General features: G+C 39.4%; 1 protein-coding gene across 6 annotated transcripts in view; it reads right to left on the bottom strand.

Moving 5' to 3' along the window:
• LOC124146826 (3-hydroxy-3-methylglutaryl-coenzyme A reductase-like) overlaps positions 1-16,516 on the bottom strand; it is a 35,622-nt gene extending 19,106 nt beyond the window's left edge. Inside the window, exons 1-6 of one of the 6 annotated variants that reach the window (XM_048401032.1) lie at positions 16,417-16,516; positions 5,699-5,899; positions 5,200-5,347; positions 1,611-1,698; positions 1,132-1,322; positions 88-194 (exon numbers count right to left, since the gene is read on the bottom strand). In XM_048401032.1, coding sequence (XP_048256989.1) covers positions 88-194; positions 1,132-1,322; positions 1,611-1,698; positions 5,200-5,347; positions 5,699-5,899; positions 16,417-16,431 — 750 coding nt within the window. In that variant the 5' untranslated portion in view covers positions 16,432-16,516. Of the gene's footprint in view, positions 1-87; positions 195-1,131; positions 1,323-1,610; positions 1,699-5,199; positions 5,348-5,698; positions 5,900-6,503; positions 6,689-6,922; positions 7,066-8,094; positions 8,251-16,416 lie in introns of those variants that run through there. The other 5 variants (XM_048401033.1, XM_046517302.2, XM_046517301.2 and 2 more) reach the window with 5 other exon arrangements.
• Positions 16,517-16,886: the final 370 nt, after the last annotated feature.

The raw sequence follows: 16,886 nt of genomic DNA on the forward strand, positions 1-16,886 counted from the left end.
TGCTGAATATATGAAAAATATAGGGGGGTGATAGCTATGACAGTCAAACTACTCTCTTTCAGGAAGTCCAAGACTTTGTTGTCTTACCTCTAGGACCAGTGCCAGACAGGCCGGGTAGAAGGTCATGAAGGCAAGGTAGTTAGCCATGACAGATAGACAGCCAAAACAGCACATGGTCTCCAGTTGACGAACACCTGAAACAACATGAGTTACTGCATGTACTGAGGATGAAATATGTCCGCTTTGAAATCATTGCTGGGGGTGGTGCAGAAGTATTTTGAGACTAACCATGTATATGTTTTAAGGAAAGTTTGTCAGCATTTCATGTCTGTTTTAGTTACTGGTGTCAGCTTTGGTACTTAACAATGACATAAAAAAATATCATAGATGAGAAAGTAAAAAGAGGTTCTCTCCAGGAGTAAGTTAGTTATACATGTACAGTATTTTGTGGTCCCCCAATTTGCCATCAGTTATGTTTGTGAAACATTCTCGGCTCAATGTTGAAAAAGATTTTATATCTTTTATTTTTATAAATCATATTTTCACTCTTAACATGGTAAAGATATTTAAGATTTGTACAAGTTTGTTTGTCTTCTTGAGTGTGTTGGGATTAATGTTGCTTTTGTGTATTTCAGTTCTCAGCTTAAAGTGTGAAGAAGAATATAAAGTGAAGCAGGAGATAAATGTTTATTCACTCTGGTACAATCACTGAGCATGGGTTCGGTGCCGACATAGACTGGCGCTAATCACGGCAACTCAGAGATGTAAACAGGCCAGAGGATCCTGGCACACCCATGTGATTGAGACCACCTAGACCCCCTTTTTTAAATAAAGAGGTAATCTTACTATGTATCATGTTAAATTGTGTTCAACTTTTGGAACCGAACATGTTCAATTTTCACATGAGTAAGTGAGTGAGTATGGTTTTACGCCGCTTTTAGCAATATTCCAGCAATATCATGGCGGGGAACACCAGAAACATCACACATTGTACCCATGTCGGGAATAGAAACCTGGGTCTTCGAAGAGCGAATGCTTTAACCACTAGGCTACCCGACCGCCCCAATTTGTTTCACATGAACCCATTCACTGACCAATTCCAGGAACATCACTGGATGCAGCTAAGCTCACCTGATAGTGTCCCTACACCAATAACCAGAGTTTCCACAATGGCATCCAGGGTGATGGATGGACCAATGAGGGCCATGCCTTTAGCGATGTTCTCTCTCACTTCATCCTGTGTGGAGGAGTTGAGGGCGAAGCGAGCCAGGGCACTCGCCTTAGAGAGGTCAATCAACAGCAAGAAAAATGGCAGAGCCTCACTGGAGAAGAAAAAAAGAGAGGAGTTAATTAGCAAAACTTCCAACAAGACTTAGTTGTTAACAATGTTAACTAGTAATTGTTATGCACAGTGTCATGAAACCCTAGACGATCCGATATTGGTATAATTTACATATGTAGACTGATCACGCTGATTTTTCAGTGTAAGATAAAAAACACACACAAAAGAATACCTGCTGCAAGTGTGACATGTTTTTATCAATTCTAATTTCACAACATTAACAAAATAAACCAGGGGTATCCACATTCATTATCAACTGAATACTTACTCAAGTCCTTTCAGGTTGTTGCCAAGGAGGTTGATGATGGCAACGCTGAACACGAAGCTTGAGAAGATGGTGAAAACTCCAGATATACCTGAATAAGGGAGACAACTCTACATCAACCTACACCAGTACTACACCACACTAAGAAGAAAGACATACAATTCTAAGAACTGCACATGAAGGACCATGTACACATGATGTACACATGATACATATTACCTTTTTATCACATTTGAAATAATTATTAGAATCATGGATCTGTTATCATGGCTATTTAACTTCAATAAGCCTTGCTTGTTCCCATTAATGCTTAATTTACATTTACACAATCATGTCAATACAATGCACAAACATGTTAAGATTATCCAGTGCACAGCATGATTATTATGATTACTTGAAATGGATATTATGAAGTATGATAACTCAGAAACATATTTCTGATAATGAGTTTTGTCCTGCTAAGGAATATACATATGGGGAAGGCTACAAGCCAAGGTGCCACCTGGTTGTTTTTGAGTTCTAGTGGATCCATAATCTACAATGTCATCCCTCCAAAGTAACATAATAATTACCAGGAAAGTTTCAAAACTGACGACGCAGGGATTTATCAATGACATTTCTTTTCACTTATACAGCACTAGAAATTGGCACTAGTGCTATAGACCTTGCCAAACTGCCCAATAGTTAAGGTATCATAAGGACAAGTAGAAATGTGCCATTCCTAAGAGTTTTGCTATATGTTATCATTATAACGACTAGGGGACTAAAACTGTTAGTTTCTACCGCTGCTCATATAGCACACAACAATTAATCATTCAATAAATGGTATCTCCTAAACGGTGATCGTCCGTGTGGTCACTTTACTAGTAGCCTTCCCCTTATTACTAAGAGAGAGACAGACAGTGAGAGACAGTGACAGTGGCAGGTAACAGATAAAGCATGCAGATCATTACCCAAAGCTCACACACAACACACAGATGGACATATCTGACCTGGTTTTCAATGATTAGTGCAAAACAAATTTGACAAGTTAATCTACATAGTTTTCTATCTGCAAAGGCCAACTGACTATTTTGACTATAAACATGATAAACATGAAAATAAGCCAAATTTCTAACAACAAAGGCTCAACACCAAAACACTTGTTCTCAGGCAATAATTCCAAGTATTTACACTAAGTTTACAGTATGCAACCTTATTGTTATAGAAGCATGTTTCTTTAGCATCACAATTCTTTTTAAAAAGATAAGTATACTGCGTTTTCAATTATATCTACATCTAACCTAGCTCTATATTTGAAAATACAGTATGTTTATCTCCATTCTACCATGACAGTATTTAACAACATTTCTTTGGGGCTTAACAAAGATATCGAGTGATGCATAGGTTGTAGTTCTATCATGTTTTCTAAAAAAATTTACTTCCACATGCATACTTAGAATATTTTGTAGCCTATATTATTACTCATAGGGTAAGAACTATCCGAGTTCATAAAAATCATATGTGCACCAGTGTATTGTCTACGTCATCCGGACGGCATTGTTGACATAATTCCAATTGTTTTGTGACATAAGGTCGGAACGATGTCACACTAGAAGTGACGTCATAGCTGAAGACTTTTAACGTCGACCAATTGGTGTTTTCTAGGATGGCGGTCATGATCAATGCAGTTTTTCTAAAGGGGCGCTCAAAACGATGTAGAAATAATGGGAAATAATACAGCATTTTGTAACCTATAATCATGATAACAGTGCATACTTTTATTTCAAATTGCCTACCAACAGTAACTGAAGTACTTTTCTATAAATATTAGCTTGCGCGATGATGTGGCCATGAAATCAGAGGTAGTAATTGTGACTTGAAACCTCTGATTTTGAACATTTTAAAAATTTATGGTAGAATGTCTGTATAACCATATTAACCAGGTTAACACAAACAGCAGACACGTGGTTTGTTTCTGATGGGGTATGCCTGAGAACCAACAACAACGTTTTAGCCTAACATGGGTTTCATTGACCACCAGGCATTCATGTACCACATGTACAGACAACACAACCAGATCAACATGAAGGCAACATCTGCATGTGAAGGTATAGAAAAGGGCAGGAAAGAAAGAATATTTCAGAACGCAGTGGACTCTCTGTTCAAACCAACCAATTCAGTAATCGAACATGTCCAACATGACATCAACCTTATTGTCATCTAATTTGGCACTAACAATCATTCTAATAATGCTAAACAGACATATTAATAAATGCTAATAGAAATCATTATCTTTCTCAACATACTCAAACATCACATGGAACTATCTTTTTATCCTGACAACCAAATATCCACTGACATCAAGCATAGTTATTTGCAGCAGTCTATGCATTATTTGCGAGAGGATCATAAACCGAAATCAACATGATTAAACATGCTACCAACTTATGCTCATATCATGATATCTCACTAAATCTAACAGAATAGTGAGTGGGTATGGTTTTACCCCTCTTTTAGCAATATTCCAGCAATATCACGGCGGGGGTCACCAGAAATGGGCTTCACACATTGTACCCATGTCGGGAATCTAACCTGGGTCTTCGGCGTGACGAGCGAACGCTTTAACCACTAGGCTACCCAACCGCCCCTCTAACAGAATAGTTTGGAGCAACGAAGCAAGACTCTTTTTGTGTAGTCGTATACTTGTGCTAAAACAGCTCCATCAACATATTCTGGGCACATGATATATGTTTTGAGTGAGTGAATGTTGGTCAAGTTGCATGCAACGTTCAGCAATAACAACTATTCCAGCTGAATCATAGTAGCATGTAGACTGTGGGCCAGACAAACCCACAGTTAATAGCATAATGAATGATTGAGGTACAATGACAAATTGTTTGTTTGTTGTTTAACGCCGGAATCCGCAATATTACAGAAACATGATGGTGACCACTGACCAGTAAATAAATGAGTCTGGACCAGGCGATAATCCAGTGACTGATATTGTGAGCAGCGATCCACGCTGTTGGTTACGATGACATACTATCAACCATGTCACTGAGCCTGACCTTCCGATCCATGTGCTCACCTCTTACAACTAGGTTGCTAGGGACCTATTCTAACCCAGAATTCCTTCTTATGACAAGCATGGCATACCTGGGAGTGGGAATTCTTTTGATTTGGAATCCCCACAAGAATAGAGAGTCCACTATGAACTGAGCTGAGGTGAGAGGGTGTGATGCCTGCCATGCTGTTAAACTCAGATATAGATCTACAAGATATTTCACTACTGCAGTAAGCATTTTGATCAAATTTGTGTCTTATCTAATTTGAGAAAACAGGATAAGCAAATTAAAATCGAAATACTTTGCCAAGAAAAAAATTACCTAAAAAAATACAATCCAATTGTGATAAGCAAAATCAAGACAATATACAACATAAAGATAAAAAAAAATTCTTCAAAGTTAATAGTCATTGTGTCTACACTACAACTACAAGCAATGACTGAGTGCAATGAAATGGGTCAAATGAAATGCTTTACCAAGTAAAAGTTGTTAAACCACCATGCAAGGCCACAGGAGAGAAACTGGTATGAACTATTGATATGAACCTGTCACAAAGCTCTGCTGCACAAGATTATAATCACCCAGGAGGTACTTGGAGCCCAGGCGCCGCAGGTTGCGGAACTGTAGGTAGATGTACATCACAGCAAGGCAACGTGTAATGGAGAGAATGATCATATCAGAGCTCTTCCAGTCCTGAAAACAGACAGAATTAGTTCTGTGACAACACTGCTTGTAATGTTTTTTGTTAAGATACAAACATACAAACTCCTATTGCCACCATTACCATAACACAGTAAAGCAGTAAAGCAGTGACCATGTAAGGGGAAATAACTGCATGCTATTGGATCGCAATATTAGGAATTTAAAAAATAATAATTTAAAATGGCAATAAAAACGAAACGTGTGGCAGACTTTTGATGATGCAGGCAATGCCTGAGAACCAAGACACATAGATCTTGCAGATTTATCTACGGTCAGGGGGTGCTTATTACTATTTGAGATGCTGCTTGATAAGGTAAATACTGTAGTATTGTTTACCATTACCTCTTCATTGTGGCAGTTGTAGTTCCAGCCACAGATCTTATTGCTGCCAGTGAAGACACTCATGGACATGAGGCATAGTGTTGTGGTCACTGTGCCGATGATCACTTCCCATGGGTGAGAGGCACAGAAGTGCCCATGTACTTTGAACACACGAGACAGCATCACAGAGCTTGTGGGAACAATTGGAGAAAAAGGAAGAAGCTGCAAAAGAAAAAGAATCAGCATGATAAGCTTTTAAATAATAAGTAATGCCAAACCAAGTGTCACTAACATGATGAATGTTGAACAAACTCCAAATCTTAGGAGTTTTCATTTCAATTTTGTTTTTTAGTTATTTCAAGTCACATAGGGTCAGAACTTAACACTAGCCTATACAGTGGATAGTACTTTCCATTATTTACCTTCATATTAGAGCTTCATAAAAATTAAAGTTCAAGTTCACAGGTCTTTAACATGTTTATCAATTAATGATTTAGTTGAGGGATTAGAAAAGTGAAGTTAACACGGATACGTTATTGTATTGATATTTAAAAATTAGTATCGATATATGCTACAGTACCAACAAAGGGAAAGTCGGATTAACGAATGAATTAAAAAGAAATGTGATGCATACCAATGCAACAATCTGAAATGGGCATGTATGATTTCACATCATTGATAAATTTATTTGATATACCAAAAATCATCATAATAGGTGTTTATCTTTCTAATTACAGCAATAAGAGAGTCGTGTGTTTTTTTAAAGCCTTCACCTAAATATCATAGTGTTGATCGAAAACTGAACACTGTTAAATCACTAACGTACCGATAAGAGAAAAGTGTCTTCTTCCAACGTGGTTGTGCTTGTGGTTAAGGTATAGTTTCCTTCTCTTTGAGGCGCGTATATGACATCGTGAAAGTGTCAAGAATTTACGTGATCATCGTTAGTTATACAATAATTAGAGAGTGATTCCATTTTTGAAGGTCTTGCTTCATGTCAAAATGGACGCATGTACAATATACTACTTTCTACGTTACAGATAACATATCTAATGAAGGAAGTGATATATTAAAGGTATATCAACTAAAGATGAAAACAATGTCACATGAAAGAAGTTTTGTTTTATTTCGGAAGATGGATATAACCACAAAGATACAACACCCTGTTAAATTTGAAACAATGCTTGATGTAGTTCATACACATAAGATATGTTTATAAGATGGTAGTATTTGATAGATTCTTACTTGCAGTTGTTTCCCTTCGATGATCCGTTTGTTTCTTGTTGGCAAGATGAACAAGACACTGTATTTTGATTATGACTTAAAATAAATTTGATGGGATAACTGGGAAGACAAACCCTTAGGGTTTCAGAAATACAAGCCATGTTAACGCACTCGGGTTCGTTACACGTGTTTCTATTTGCGTATGATGGCGGTGTGGATCTATTTATAGAGTATGGTTTGTCCAATGGGTTTGTACGCTAAAAATAGAGTGTGTTTAGGGATCAACATCTGACATTACCAACACCCTGATGACTCCGAATAGAAATGAATCATATATGTTGAAAATTGTTGATTGCACAAAATATATATTTTTCACAATTCATGTATCCTAAGATGCTTTAAAATATGTTATGTTCAGATACGTTCAGCTAGCATACTATCAAAACTATGAATAAACACTCGACATACGATATATGAAACAAATACGATTAAATCCTCTACGACGCAAAAGCGTAATATAAATTAAATATTAACCCCTGCTCAGCGTCTAACAACAGCCCCTTATAAATTGAATTATTCATCAAATCCATCAAAGATCATATTACAGGTATGTCGACATTTATCCACGCATCATATTTAATGACTAATTAATTAGAACAGAACGAAATGCTATTCAATTGTTTGTTGCTTAACGCCGCTTATAGCAATGTTCCAGCTATATATATGACGGCGGCTTAATTGTGATGGTTAATCGAGTCAGGACCAGACAGTCCAGTGATTGACACCATGAGCACCAATCTTCAATACGATGACATGCAAACAAGCATTTTAAGTCACCGAGCCTGACTATCCGATCCATTTAGTCCAGTGTCAATAAACTAAACGAACAACATAATGCAATGGGACGTGTGTAGACATACAAAAAGCAGTTGATACATGAAAAAGAAGACGATTTTTTTGTACATTTCTTGGAAGGTGTAAAAACAAGACAAAAATACCGATCAGGTTTGTAAATATGTATTGTAAAACAGCTAATAATTAGTTTTAAAACTTTATGAAAACACCATACCCGTGTAAACAACTATATGATGATGATTAGTAATTTTATTCCTGACTGCAGTGGTTTGAGAGATTCCGTTTCAAATCAGCTTGAAGCCTGCTCGAAATAAAATCACCAGGTAATCAATACTCACGTTTAAAGCGGTTCCGATCGCTCTTGATTTCATTCGACGTATCATTTAGTTACAAAAGCATGCTTTCAAAAGTGCCAAATGTTTGTTTTCCCAACGTGTCAAATGTTTATATTTTCGAAAGCATAAAACACTTACTTGGTGCAATAACAGATTATCGGTTGTTATGAATGACAGAGCCACGCGAGTGGCCTCATCTATCGTCAGACTATTTCCTCGACGCTGATTGGCTGATTCCGGGCGGTCAGAGGTTATACACCAGCCCACATGAGGAGACCCACAGAACGGAAAGCCTTACGCGTTTGTGTGTGTGTTTAAGAAACAGTGCCCATGATTCATTGTTAAACCGGCTTAAGTTTGAAATAGACTGATTAAGCAGCAAGGTATTCCACAAAATAATATTTAACCGGGATAGATTAATACATAATACTTTCAAAAACAACAACTGTGCTTTAATAATATAATATCCCTTCCAACGCAATAGAAGGATCCATCCACTAACATCAAAGTTATTTTTCAGATGAAAAAAACCTGTAGAAAGTAAGTCAACTTTGTGAAAACAACAATTGCAAGCATATAATTTTCTCAAAAGACTAGATACTATCTAATATATAGATAAGACTGAAAAATATGAAATATTAGAAAATATTCAGATAAAAGTATTTAGAAACATGTAAGTCGTTCTCAGTAGTCTGAGACTATGGCGACTATGCTTGTCGTAAGAGGCGACTATGCTTGTCGTAAGAGGCGACTAACGGGATCGGGTTGTCAGGCTTGCTGACTTTGTTGCATGTAATCGTATCCCAATTGCGTGGATCGATGCTCATGAAGTCAATCACTGTATTGCCTGGTTTAGTCTCGATTATTTACAAACCACCGTCATATAGCTGGAATATTGCTGAGTGCGGCGTTAAACAAAAAAAATATAAATAAATTAATAATCAATGTATTCACAGCCAGCTTAATGTCTTTTTCACAGCTTACATATGCAGATATTCCTCACTAACACTGGTAATGTATTTCTGTTAATTATGTGTCAAACAAGTCATAACATTTCACACCAATGCACGTTCATTCACACCTATATACATCTCCCAATATATCCGTGCTGCCACCATTCGAAGAGGGGTCATTCTCAGACTGTATGTCTACATATAGAAACAGGTGCATTGCATGCAAGTGAGATATTTTCTCTCATCTAATCACCGATTTAGACGTGTGAAACATCATTTTTATCTTTTACCAAACACTGTAGTATATTTTTGCATCGTCAGTGAGATAACTTCTCAGGTACAGACAACTAGCCCGTGTCTTTAAATGTGTACTTGTATGTATATTGCGGTCGCGTATTCAGAGTCGGCAAGCAATATACAACCCCAACACTATGGGCTGATGTATGACACATGTCTGTATACCACACCGTATACCACACCTTGAGAAATAACAGTGTCACGTCGAAAGTTACAGGCACATTAGAAACACCACGTGTAGTACATGGTGATGTATTGAAATGAGATTCGCTAACGGAATGTTGGGTGACAACTAAATGTTGATCGGGTGGTTACAAAGGAGGTCGGGTGGATACAATGGAGGCCGGATGGGTACAATGGCGTTCTTTTGAGTACAATGGAGATTGGGTGGGTACAGTGGAGGCCGGTTGGGTACAATGGAGGCCTAGTGGGTACAATAGAGGCCAGGTGGGTACAATGGAGTTCTTTTGAGTACAATGGAGGCCGGTTGGGTACAATGGAGGCCGGGTGGGTACAATGGAGTTCTTTTGAGTACAATGGAGGCCGGTTGGGTACAATGGAGGCCTGGTGGGTACAATGGAGATCTTTTGTATACAATGGAGGCCTGGTGGGTACAATGGAGATCTTTTGAGTACAATGGAGGCCTGGTGGGTACAATGGAGGCCGGGTGGATACAATGGAGACCGGGTGGGTACAATGGAGTTCTTTTGAGTACAATGGAGATCGGGTGGGTACAATGGAGGCTGGGTGGGTACAATGGAGGCCTGGTGGATACAATGGAGGCCTGGTGGGTACAATGGAGGCCTGGTGGGTACAATTGAGATCATTTGAGTACAATGGAGGCCTGGTGGGTACAATTGAGATCATTTGAGTACAATGGAGGCCTGGTGGGTACGATGGAGGCCTGGTGGGTACAATGGAGATCTTTTGAGTACAATGGAGGCCTGGTGGGTACAATGGAGATCTTTTGAGTACAATGGAGGCCTGGTGGATACGATGGAGGCCTGGTGGGTACAATGGAGATCTTTTGAGTACAATGGAGGCCTAGTTGGTACAATGGAGGCCTGGTGGGTGCAGTGGAGATCTTTTGAGTACAATGGAGGCCTGGTGGGTACAATGGAGGCCGGATGGGTGCAATGGAGATCTTGTGAGTACAATGGAGACCGGGTGGGTACAATGGAGTTCTTTTGAGTACAATGGAGATCGGATGGGTACAGTGGAGGCCGGGTGGGTACAATGGAGGCCTGGTGGGTACAATGGAAATCGATTGGATATAATGGAGGCCGGGTGGGTACAATGGAGACCGGGTGGATACAATAAAGGCCAAGTGGGTGCAGTGGAGATCTTGTGAGTACAATGGATGCCGGATGGTTACAATGGAGGCCTGGTCGGTGCAATGGAGATCTTGTGCGTACAATTGAGGCCTGGTGGATGCAATGGAGGCCTCGTGGATGTAATGGAGATCTTATGAGTAGAATGGAGGCCGGGTGGACACAATGGAGGCCGGGTGGACACAATGGAGATCTTGTGTGTACAATGGAGGCCTGATCGGTACAATGGAGGCTTGGTCGGTAGAGCTACCTTCTTAAACAACAGAGCTACCTCCCTTAACAACATAGCTACCTCCCTTAACAACATAGCTACCTCCCTTACATCAGAGCTACCTCCCTTAACAATATACCCCACTCCCTTAAGAACATAGGAACCTCCCTTTCAACATAGCTACCTCCCTTACAGCAAAGGTACCTCCCTTACAACATAGATACCTGCCTTGACAACGTAGCTACCTCCTAACAACATAGATACCCCCCTTACAACAAAGCTACCTCCCTTACAACATAACTACCTGCCTTAACAACAGAGCTACCACCTTGCCTAGGGAAGATTCCCCATAACAACAGAGACAACCCCAATTAAGAGGTAACTCTCTAACAACAGAGACAACCCCAATTAACAGAGATAACTCCCTAACAACAGAGATACACCCTAGCAACGAAGACTTCCCTTAACAACAGAGATATTTCCCCTAAAACAGAGATACCTCCCTTTGCAACATAACTACCTCACCCAACATCAGGGCTACCTCCACAACAACAGAGATATCTCCATGACAAAGGAGATGCCCCCTAATCGGATGCGTCAATCCCTCGTGACAGAGCAGTGGACAATCGCTACAAAAGGTTGTTGGATATATAAAAAAACCGTTACCTTCGATCGTTTCCCCCGTGTTCTGTTCGCAGTAATAAATTCAGATCCGACACTCATTTTGAAAGAATCAGCTGCCTTGCTTTGTTGAGTGCATGGTCTATTGTGTACTGATATGATTATAAATATGTCTATGGCTCCGCTAACAAAAATAAGTATGATATATACACATATATTATTAATAAACTCACCCTCCTTGCATGCAGGTGTGCAATACAATTAATATATCTCATTTTTATATTGATCAGTATCAATTTGAAACCAGGCGTAACGCTACAGCCCACAGCGCGCACAAATTAGGTTGTGGTTTTGCGTTCGCCCGCCTTGCATGGGTCATTTAGAATATACTTCATATAATAAGTCCCGAATCGTCTTTGTGTTACATTTTGCTTATTTTGCATATAAAGTCAGCGCATGCTGACTCAGTTTACCGAAGAACAAAGTGGGTTTTCACTTGAATCACCTTTGGTAGGAGCCATCTTCGCGAGGCAAGGGCGTTAACTGACTGTAAAGGTCCAGTTTCCACATCTTCCCGAGGCAAGGGCGTTAACTAACTGTAAAGGTCCAGTTTCCACATCTTCGCGAGGCAAGGGCGTTAACTGACTGTAAAGGTCCAGTTTCCACATCTTCCCGAGGCAAGGGCGTTAACTGACTGTAAGGTCCAGTTTCCACATCTTCGCGAGGCAAGGGCGTTAACTGACTGTAAAGGTCCAGTTTCCACCCTTGCCGAACTAGGCCGGGATTTATTGGTTCGATCGTAGCGCCACCAGTGGTTATTACGAGTTATGTCCCTTCCATGTCTGTCCTATTTACCAATCAAATTCCGGCTCTGATATCTCTTGCATTTGCTTCAAGCAAAATGGCGGTGCCCAGTCAGAGCGATCTGACCGATCATCAAGATCTATATTGTCATATTAGGGTCTTACTTTGCAAAGTGGACCAAATCACGTGAGCACCTTGAATAAAAACATGAAAAGATTTGGAAAATATCTGTTGACACCGAGTTGGCGGTCCACATGTTTTGCAAATCCTGCAATCGACCGAAATTTGCACGCCAGTTTATGAAACGGATGACGATTTTGTGACGTGATTTCTTTTAGACTATGCATAGACTCCTTAATCCAGCCAAAATATCCCTCCATATTTCCTGCCTGGTACGGCAAGGGTGGAAACTGGACTTTTATAGTCATTTAACTCCCTTGACTTAGGATCATGGGTAGGGGCTGACTGGTCCGCGAAACCCACCTGACGTAGACAGTTAACGATGGAGTGAAACCCACGAACACGAGTTTGGTGTTGACAAACCAAGAATCATCAGGGTGAATCGGGATTCAGAGCTCCAGCTAACTTTTTGAGCAATTGAGTTTTTACTCTAGGGTTTCTATTTCAATTGGGTTATTACATTTTTCATTGGGTAACCAATACTTTTTCACTCATCTATTCATCACTCTATTGGGTTTTTCCCAAACTAAGTGAACATTTTAAGATTAAAAAAAGAAATTAGATGTATATAGCTGTTCTAAATAAATAGGCTTGACTATGTAAATTAGCTCGTAATTGTGTTTCGGAAATTAGCTCCTTTGTACCCATGCTGAAAAAGCTTCAATGGGTATTTACGCGTGCTGTTTTTATACATTTAAGTTTTTTTATTTCATGCATGCGCTTCTGTACGCAAGTTAAATGAAAGTAATTGGGTTTTGAATATTTTTGGGGAGTATTTTACGCAAATACGCTGCTTATCTGTAATTCTGGGGTCCAAAACCAGCGGATCCTGGCACGACCAAGAGACGCAACTCAACACAGTACTTGACGGCTCCTTACACCACTGTTTCTTCACGAAAGCGTAACTGACCTTTGACAACTGACTAACAGCGTTGATGAAATGATAACAGGTTAATTCTTGATAATTTGGATCTTTTCAACAGGTTCCGCAATCCTTTCAAACGATACTGCTGTACAGAGTACGATAAATAATCTGACATTAGAAATGAATAAACATAATACAAAATTCGACATTTAGAAACTCTCGTAAGAAAAGAACACCCGATTCTTTCATATTCTTCATATTCTTTCTTTTTGAGTAGTATATTTTGCTATGGATAAACACTGCTATTATTAATCTATATCAAACTGACTCCAAGTATATTCATGGGTTTACATATATGCAAATTTCAAAGTATGCTAGTTCCTATTTTACTCTCTCTACTGATTCAATATAAATGTGGGGGGCACGGGTGGCCCAGTCGTCTAAGGCGCCGCAATTCGCTGTGCAGAGTTGCGTCCCTTGGGTACGCCAGAAAACTATGATTGTGGGTTCGAACCCCGGTTCGCCCCGATTATGTTTCTAGGTTTGTCAGCACCATACCCGTGCTCGTGGGTTTCATCGAAGTGGTAAACGTCTAAGACCTGCATCACTTCGAGCCATCCTCCAACATTAAGCTGACACGCCGTGATATAACTGGAATACTGTTAAAAACGGCGTTAACTCACACAAACAATATAAATGTACTACAGTATTACTTACTAGTATGTTTTGTTTGCAAGGAGGACAGTGGGTATAATTTTTAATATGTTTTTCCGCCCTTATTCACAAGAAAATAACCACTATTTATACAATCCCTTACATACCCACGTGGTAAAGGGTTAATTACTAGAATGTTGTATGATAATCATATTTATGTATATGTTTACATATAGTCAGCTTATGGAAATGTACACACGAGGGGTATATAACGGAATCCTGAAACACTAACATCATCAAATCGATATATCGTTAAATAATTAAATTTTCGTTGTGTTCATTATAATTCTTGCATTCTTATTAGCTGAACTGGTCACGTGTCATTGCATTCATTTCCCAATAAATGTAAATAATTGAGCCCACGCCCACCGAAGCGGACTACTTTAATGTCGGGGAATCCCAATATTACAGTCGAGGGAATTCCCTTTCTGCTCACGTGTATCGTCATGCACAGGACATTTAGTAACATTCATGCATATTCATTGTCCAAAACGACCCTTTGAAGGAATGAAACGGCAGACATGCAGGCTCGCTCGTCTGGATAAATTCCCGCGCCCCTGGATACATACAATTTGCACATCGGTTTTTCGATTCATATCTCAATGAACAGAAAGAATCCACAGTCAATCCTAAAATGAATCATGTATGTTTTGAATGTTCATACTGTACCACATTCAGCGAACGTCAATGAAATTTGGGATACAGGATTTTTTTCATATGTATGAAACATGACACGTATAAGTGTATAGTACCATTGACGATCGACTGTCATGGCTGAAGACAACCTGGTCTCACCTCTCTACCCTGACAAGTACGTGAGTGATATCGTTTAACGCCGCTTTGAAATTGTTTTCTAGTTACATCACGTCGTGTCAGCTTCGTGTGGGAGGAAAGCCCGGAAAGTCTTAAACGTTTTCCACTTTGGGGATACCCACGACAACGAGTAGACAAATAAATAATCAGAATCAGAACGAACCAGCTTTCGAACCCACAGTCGCAGGTTTCTGGAGCGACTAAAGGACGCAAACCTGCACAGCAAATCTGTACCATAAAGAACACACCTGTAGTGAGTGAGTGAGTGAGTGAGTGAGTGAGTGAGTGAGTGAGTGAGTGAGTGAGTGAGTGAGTGAGTGAGTGAGTGAGTGAGTGAGTGAGTGAGTGAGTGAGTGAGTGAGTGAGTGAGTGAGTGAGTGAGTGAGTGAGTGAGTGAGTGAGTGAGTGAGTGAGTGAGTGAGTGAGTGAGTGAGTGAGTGAGTGAGTGAGTGAGTGAGTGAGTGAGTGAGTGAGTGAGTGAGTGAGTGAGTGAGTGAGTGAGTGAGTGAGTGAGTGAGTGAGTGAGTGAGTGAGTGAGTGAGTGAGTGAGTGAGTGAGTGAGTGAGTGAGTGAGTGAGTGAGTGAGTGAGTGAGTGAGTGAGTGAGTGAGTGAGTGAGTGAGTGAGTGAGTGAGTGAGTGAGTGAGTGAGTGAGTGAGTGAGTGAGTGAGTGAGTGAGTGAGTGAGTGAGTGAGTGAGTGAGTGAGTGAGTGAGTGAGTGAGTGAGTGTTTTCCAGCACACGAGAACAAATTTGTGATGAAAATATTGGGATAAACAAAGTTTGATTTAAAGTAGAATTCTGGAAATATGACATTTCAACTCGATCACTTGAAATCCCACTTGACGGTAACTGACTGTAGTAAGGGTACAAGACAGACCAGTTCAATTGTACTGAGAAATAGAGTGGGGGATATCAAGTACAAAATCTTAAAACACGTAAAATACAACCTTGTGATAATTAATATTTCACAGTAGGTAATACAGATTAATACATAAAAGCAATTTCTATACCGAATAGAAATCATTATAAGTTCTATATGAACTGTAGTAAGGGTACAAGACAGACCAGTTCAATTGTACTGAGAAATAGAGTGGGGGATATCAAGTACAAAATCTTAAAACACGTAAAATACAACCTTGTGATAATTAATATTTCACAGTAGGTAATACAGATTAATACATAAAAGCAATTTCTATACCGAATAGAAATCATTATAAGTTCTATATGAACTGCCTATTCACATAATCAAAGTCACTTTATAGCGGAATTTCCCCATCGGACATATGCTAATCGTTTCGATCAGATCGATATTTTAAAGAGAGTAACATAATGTAAAGATATATTACATACATTAGCAACAGGACAATAAACAAAATCCAATAAAATAATTTATAGGAATGTAATATGCACCATAGAAAAAAGTTTCTATTCTATTTCAAATTCTACTGAATGTCTCAAGTAAGTACAAATGTATATCTAATGAAGTGTTCACACCTTTTCATTTACAAATGAATACATTTATTTTTTTCTCCTACCTCATTCCGATTCATGTTGAGAGATGGTATATCCGTTCCCCGTTAGGTGGCGCTGCTAACGGTGTGACGATCTCCCGTGTGTTAGATCACCTCTCGTGTGTTCAAGGTATTTACATACTTTATCAGGCGAGCCTAGACTGACATCAGTTTCCCTACCTCTGTAAATGTACAATGTGTTGTGTGACTGGACACTCCGCCTTGACATGTATCAGTTTCTTTCCTCGTAACATGCTTGCACACTTAGATTTGGTCTCTTCCTATACATAAATGCTTATATATAAAAAATAATTGCTATGATTTAGACTGGTCCTGGAATCCGTCTAGACTGGTCGCAGTTTCCTTTCCATGGTAAATACTTAAGTGCAATGTTTATTTGTCTTCACTCCACGTAGACTTGACTCAGTTTCCTGTCCGTCGTAAATAGGTATATATGTAGACTTGGTCTTCACTCCAAGTAGACTGGTCAGTCG

Source organism: Haliotis rufescens, unplaced genomic scaffold (assembly GCF_023055435.1).
Source record: "Haliotis rufescens isolate VD_foot unplaced genomic scaffold, xgHalRufe1.0.p SCAF_1, whole genome shotgun sequence".
NCBI lineage: Eukaryota > Metazoa > Mollusca > Gastropoda > Lepetellida > Haliotidae > Haliotis > Haliotis rufescens.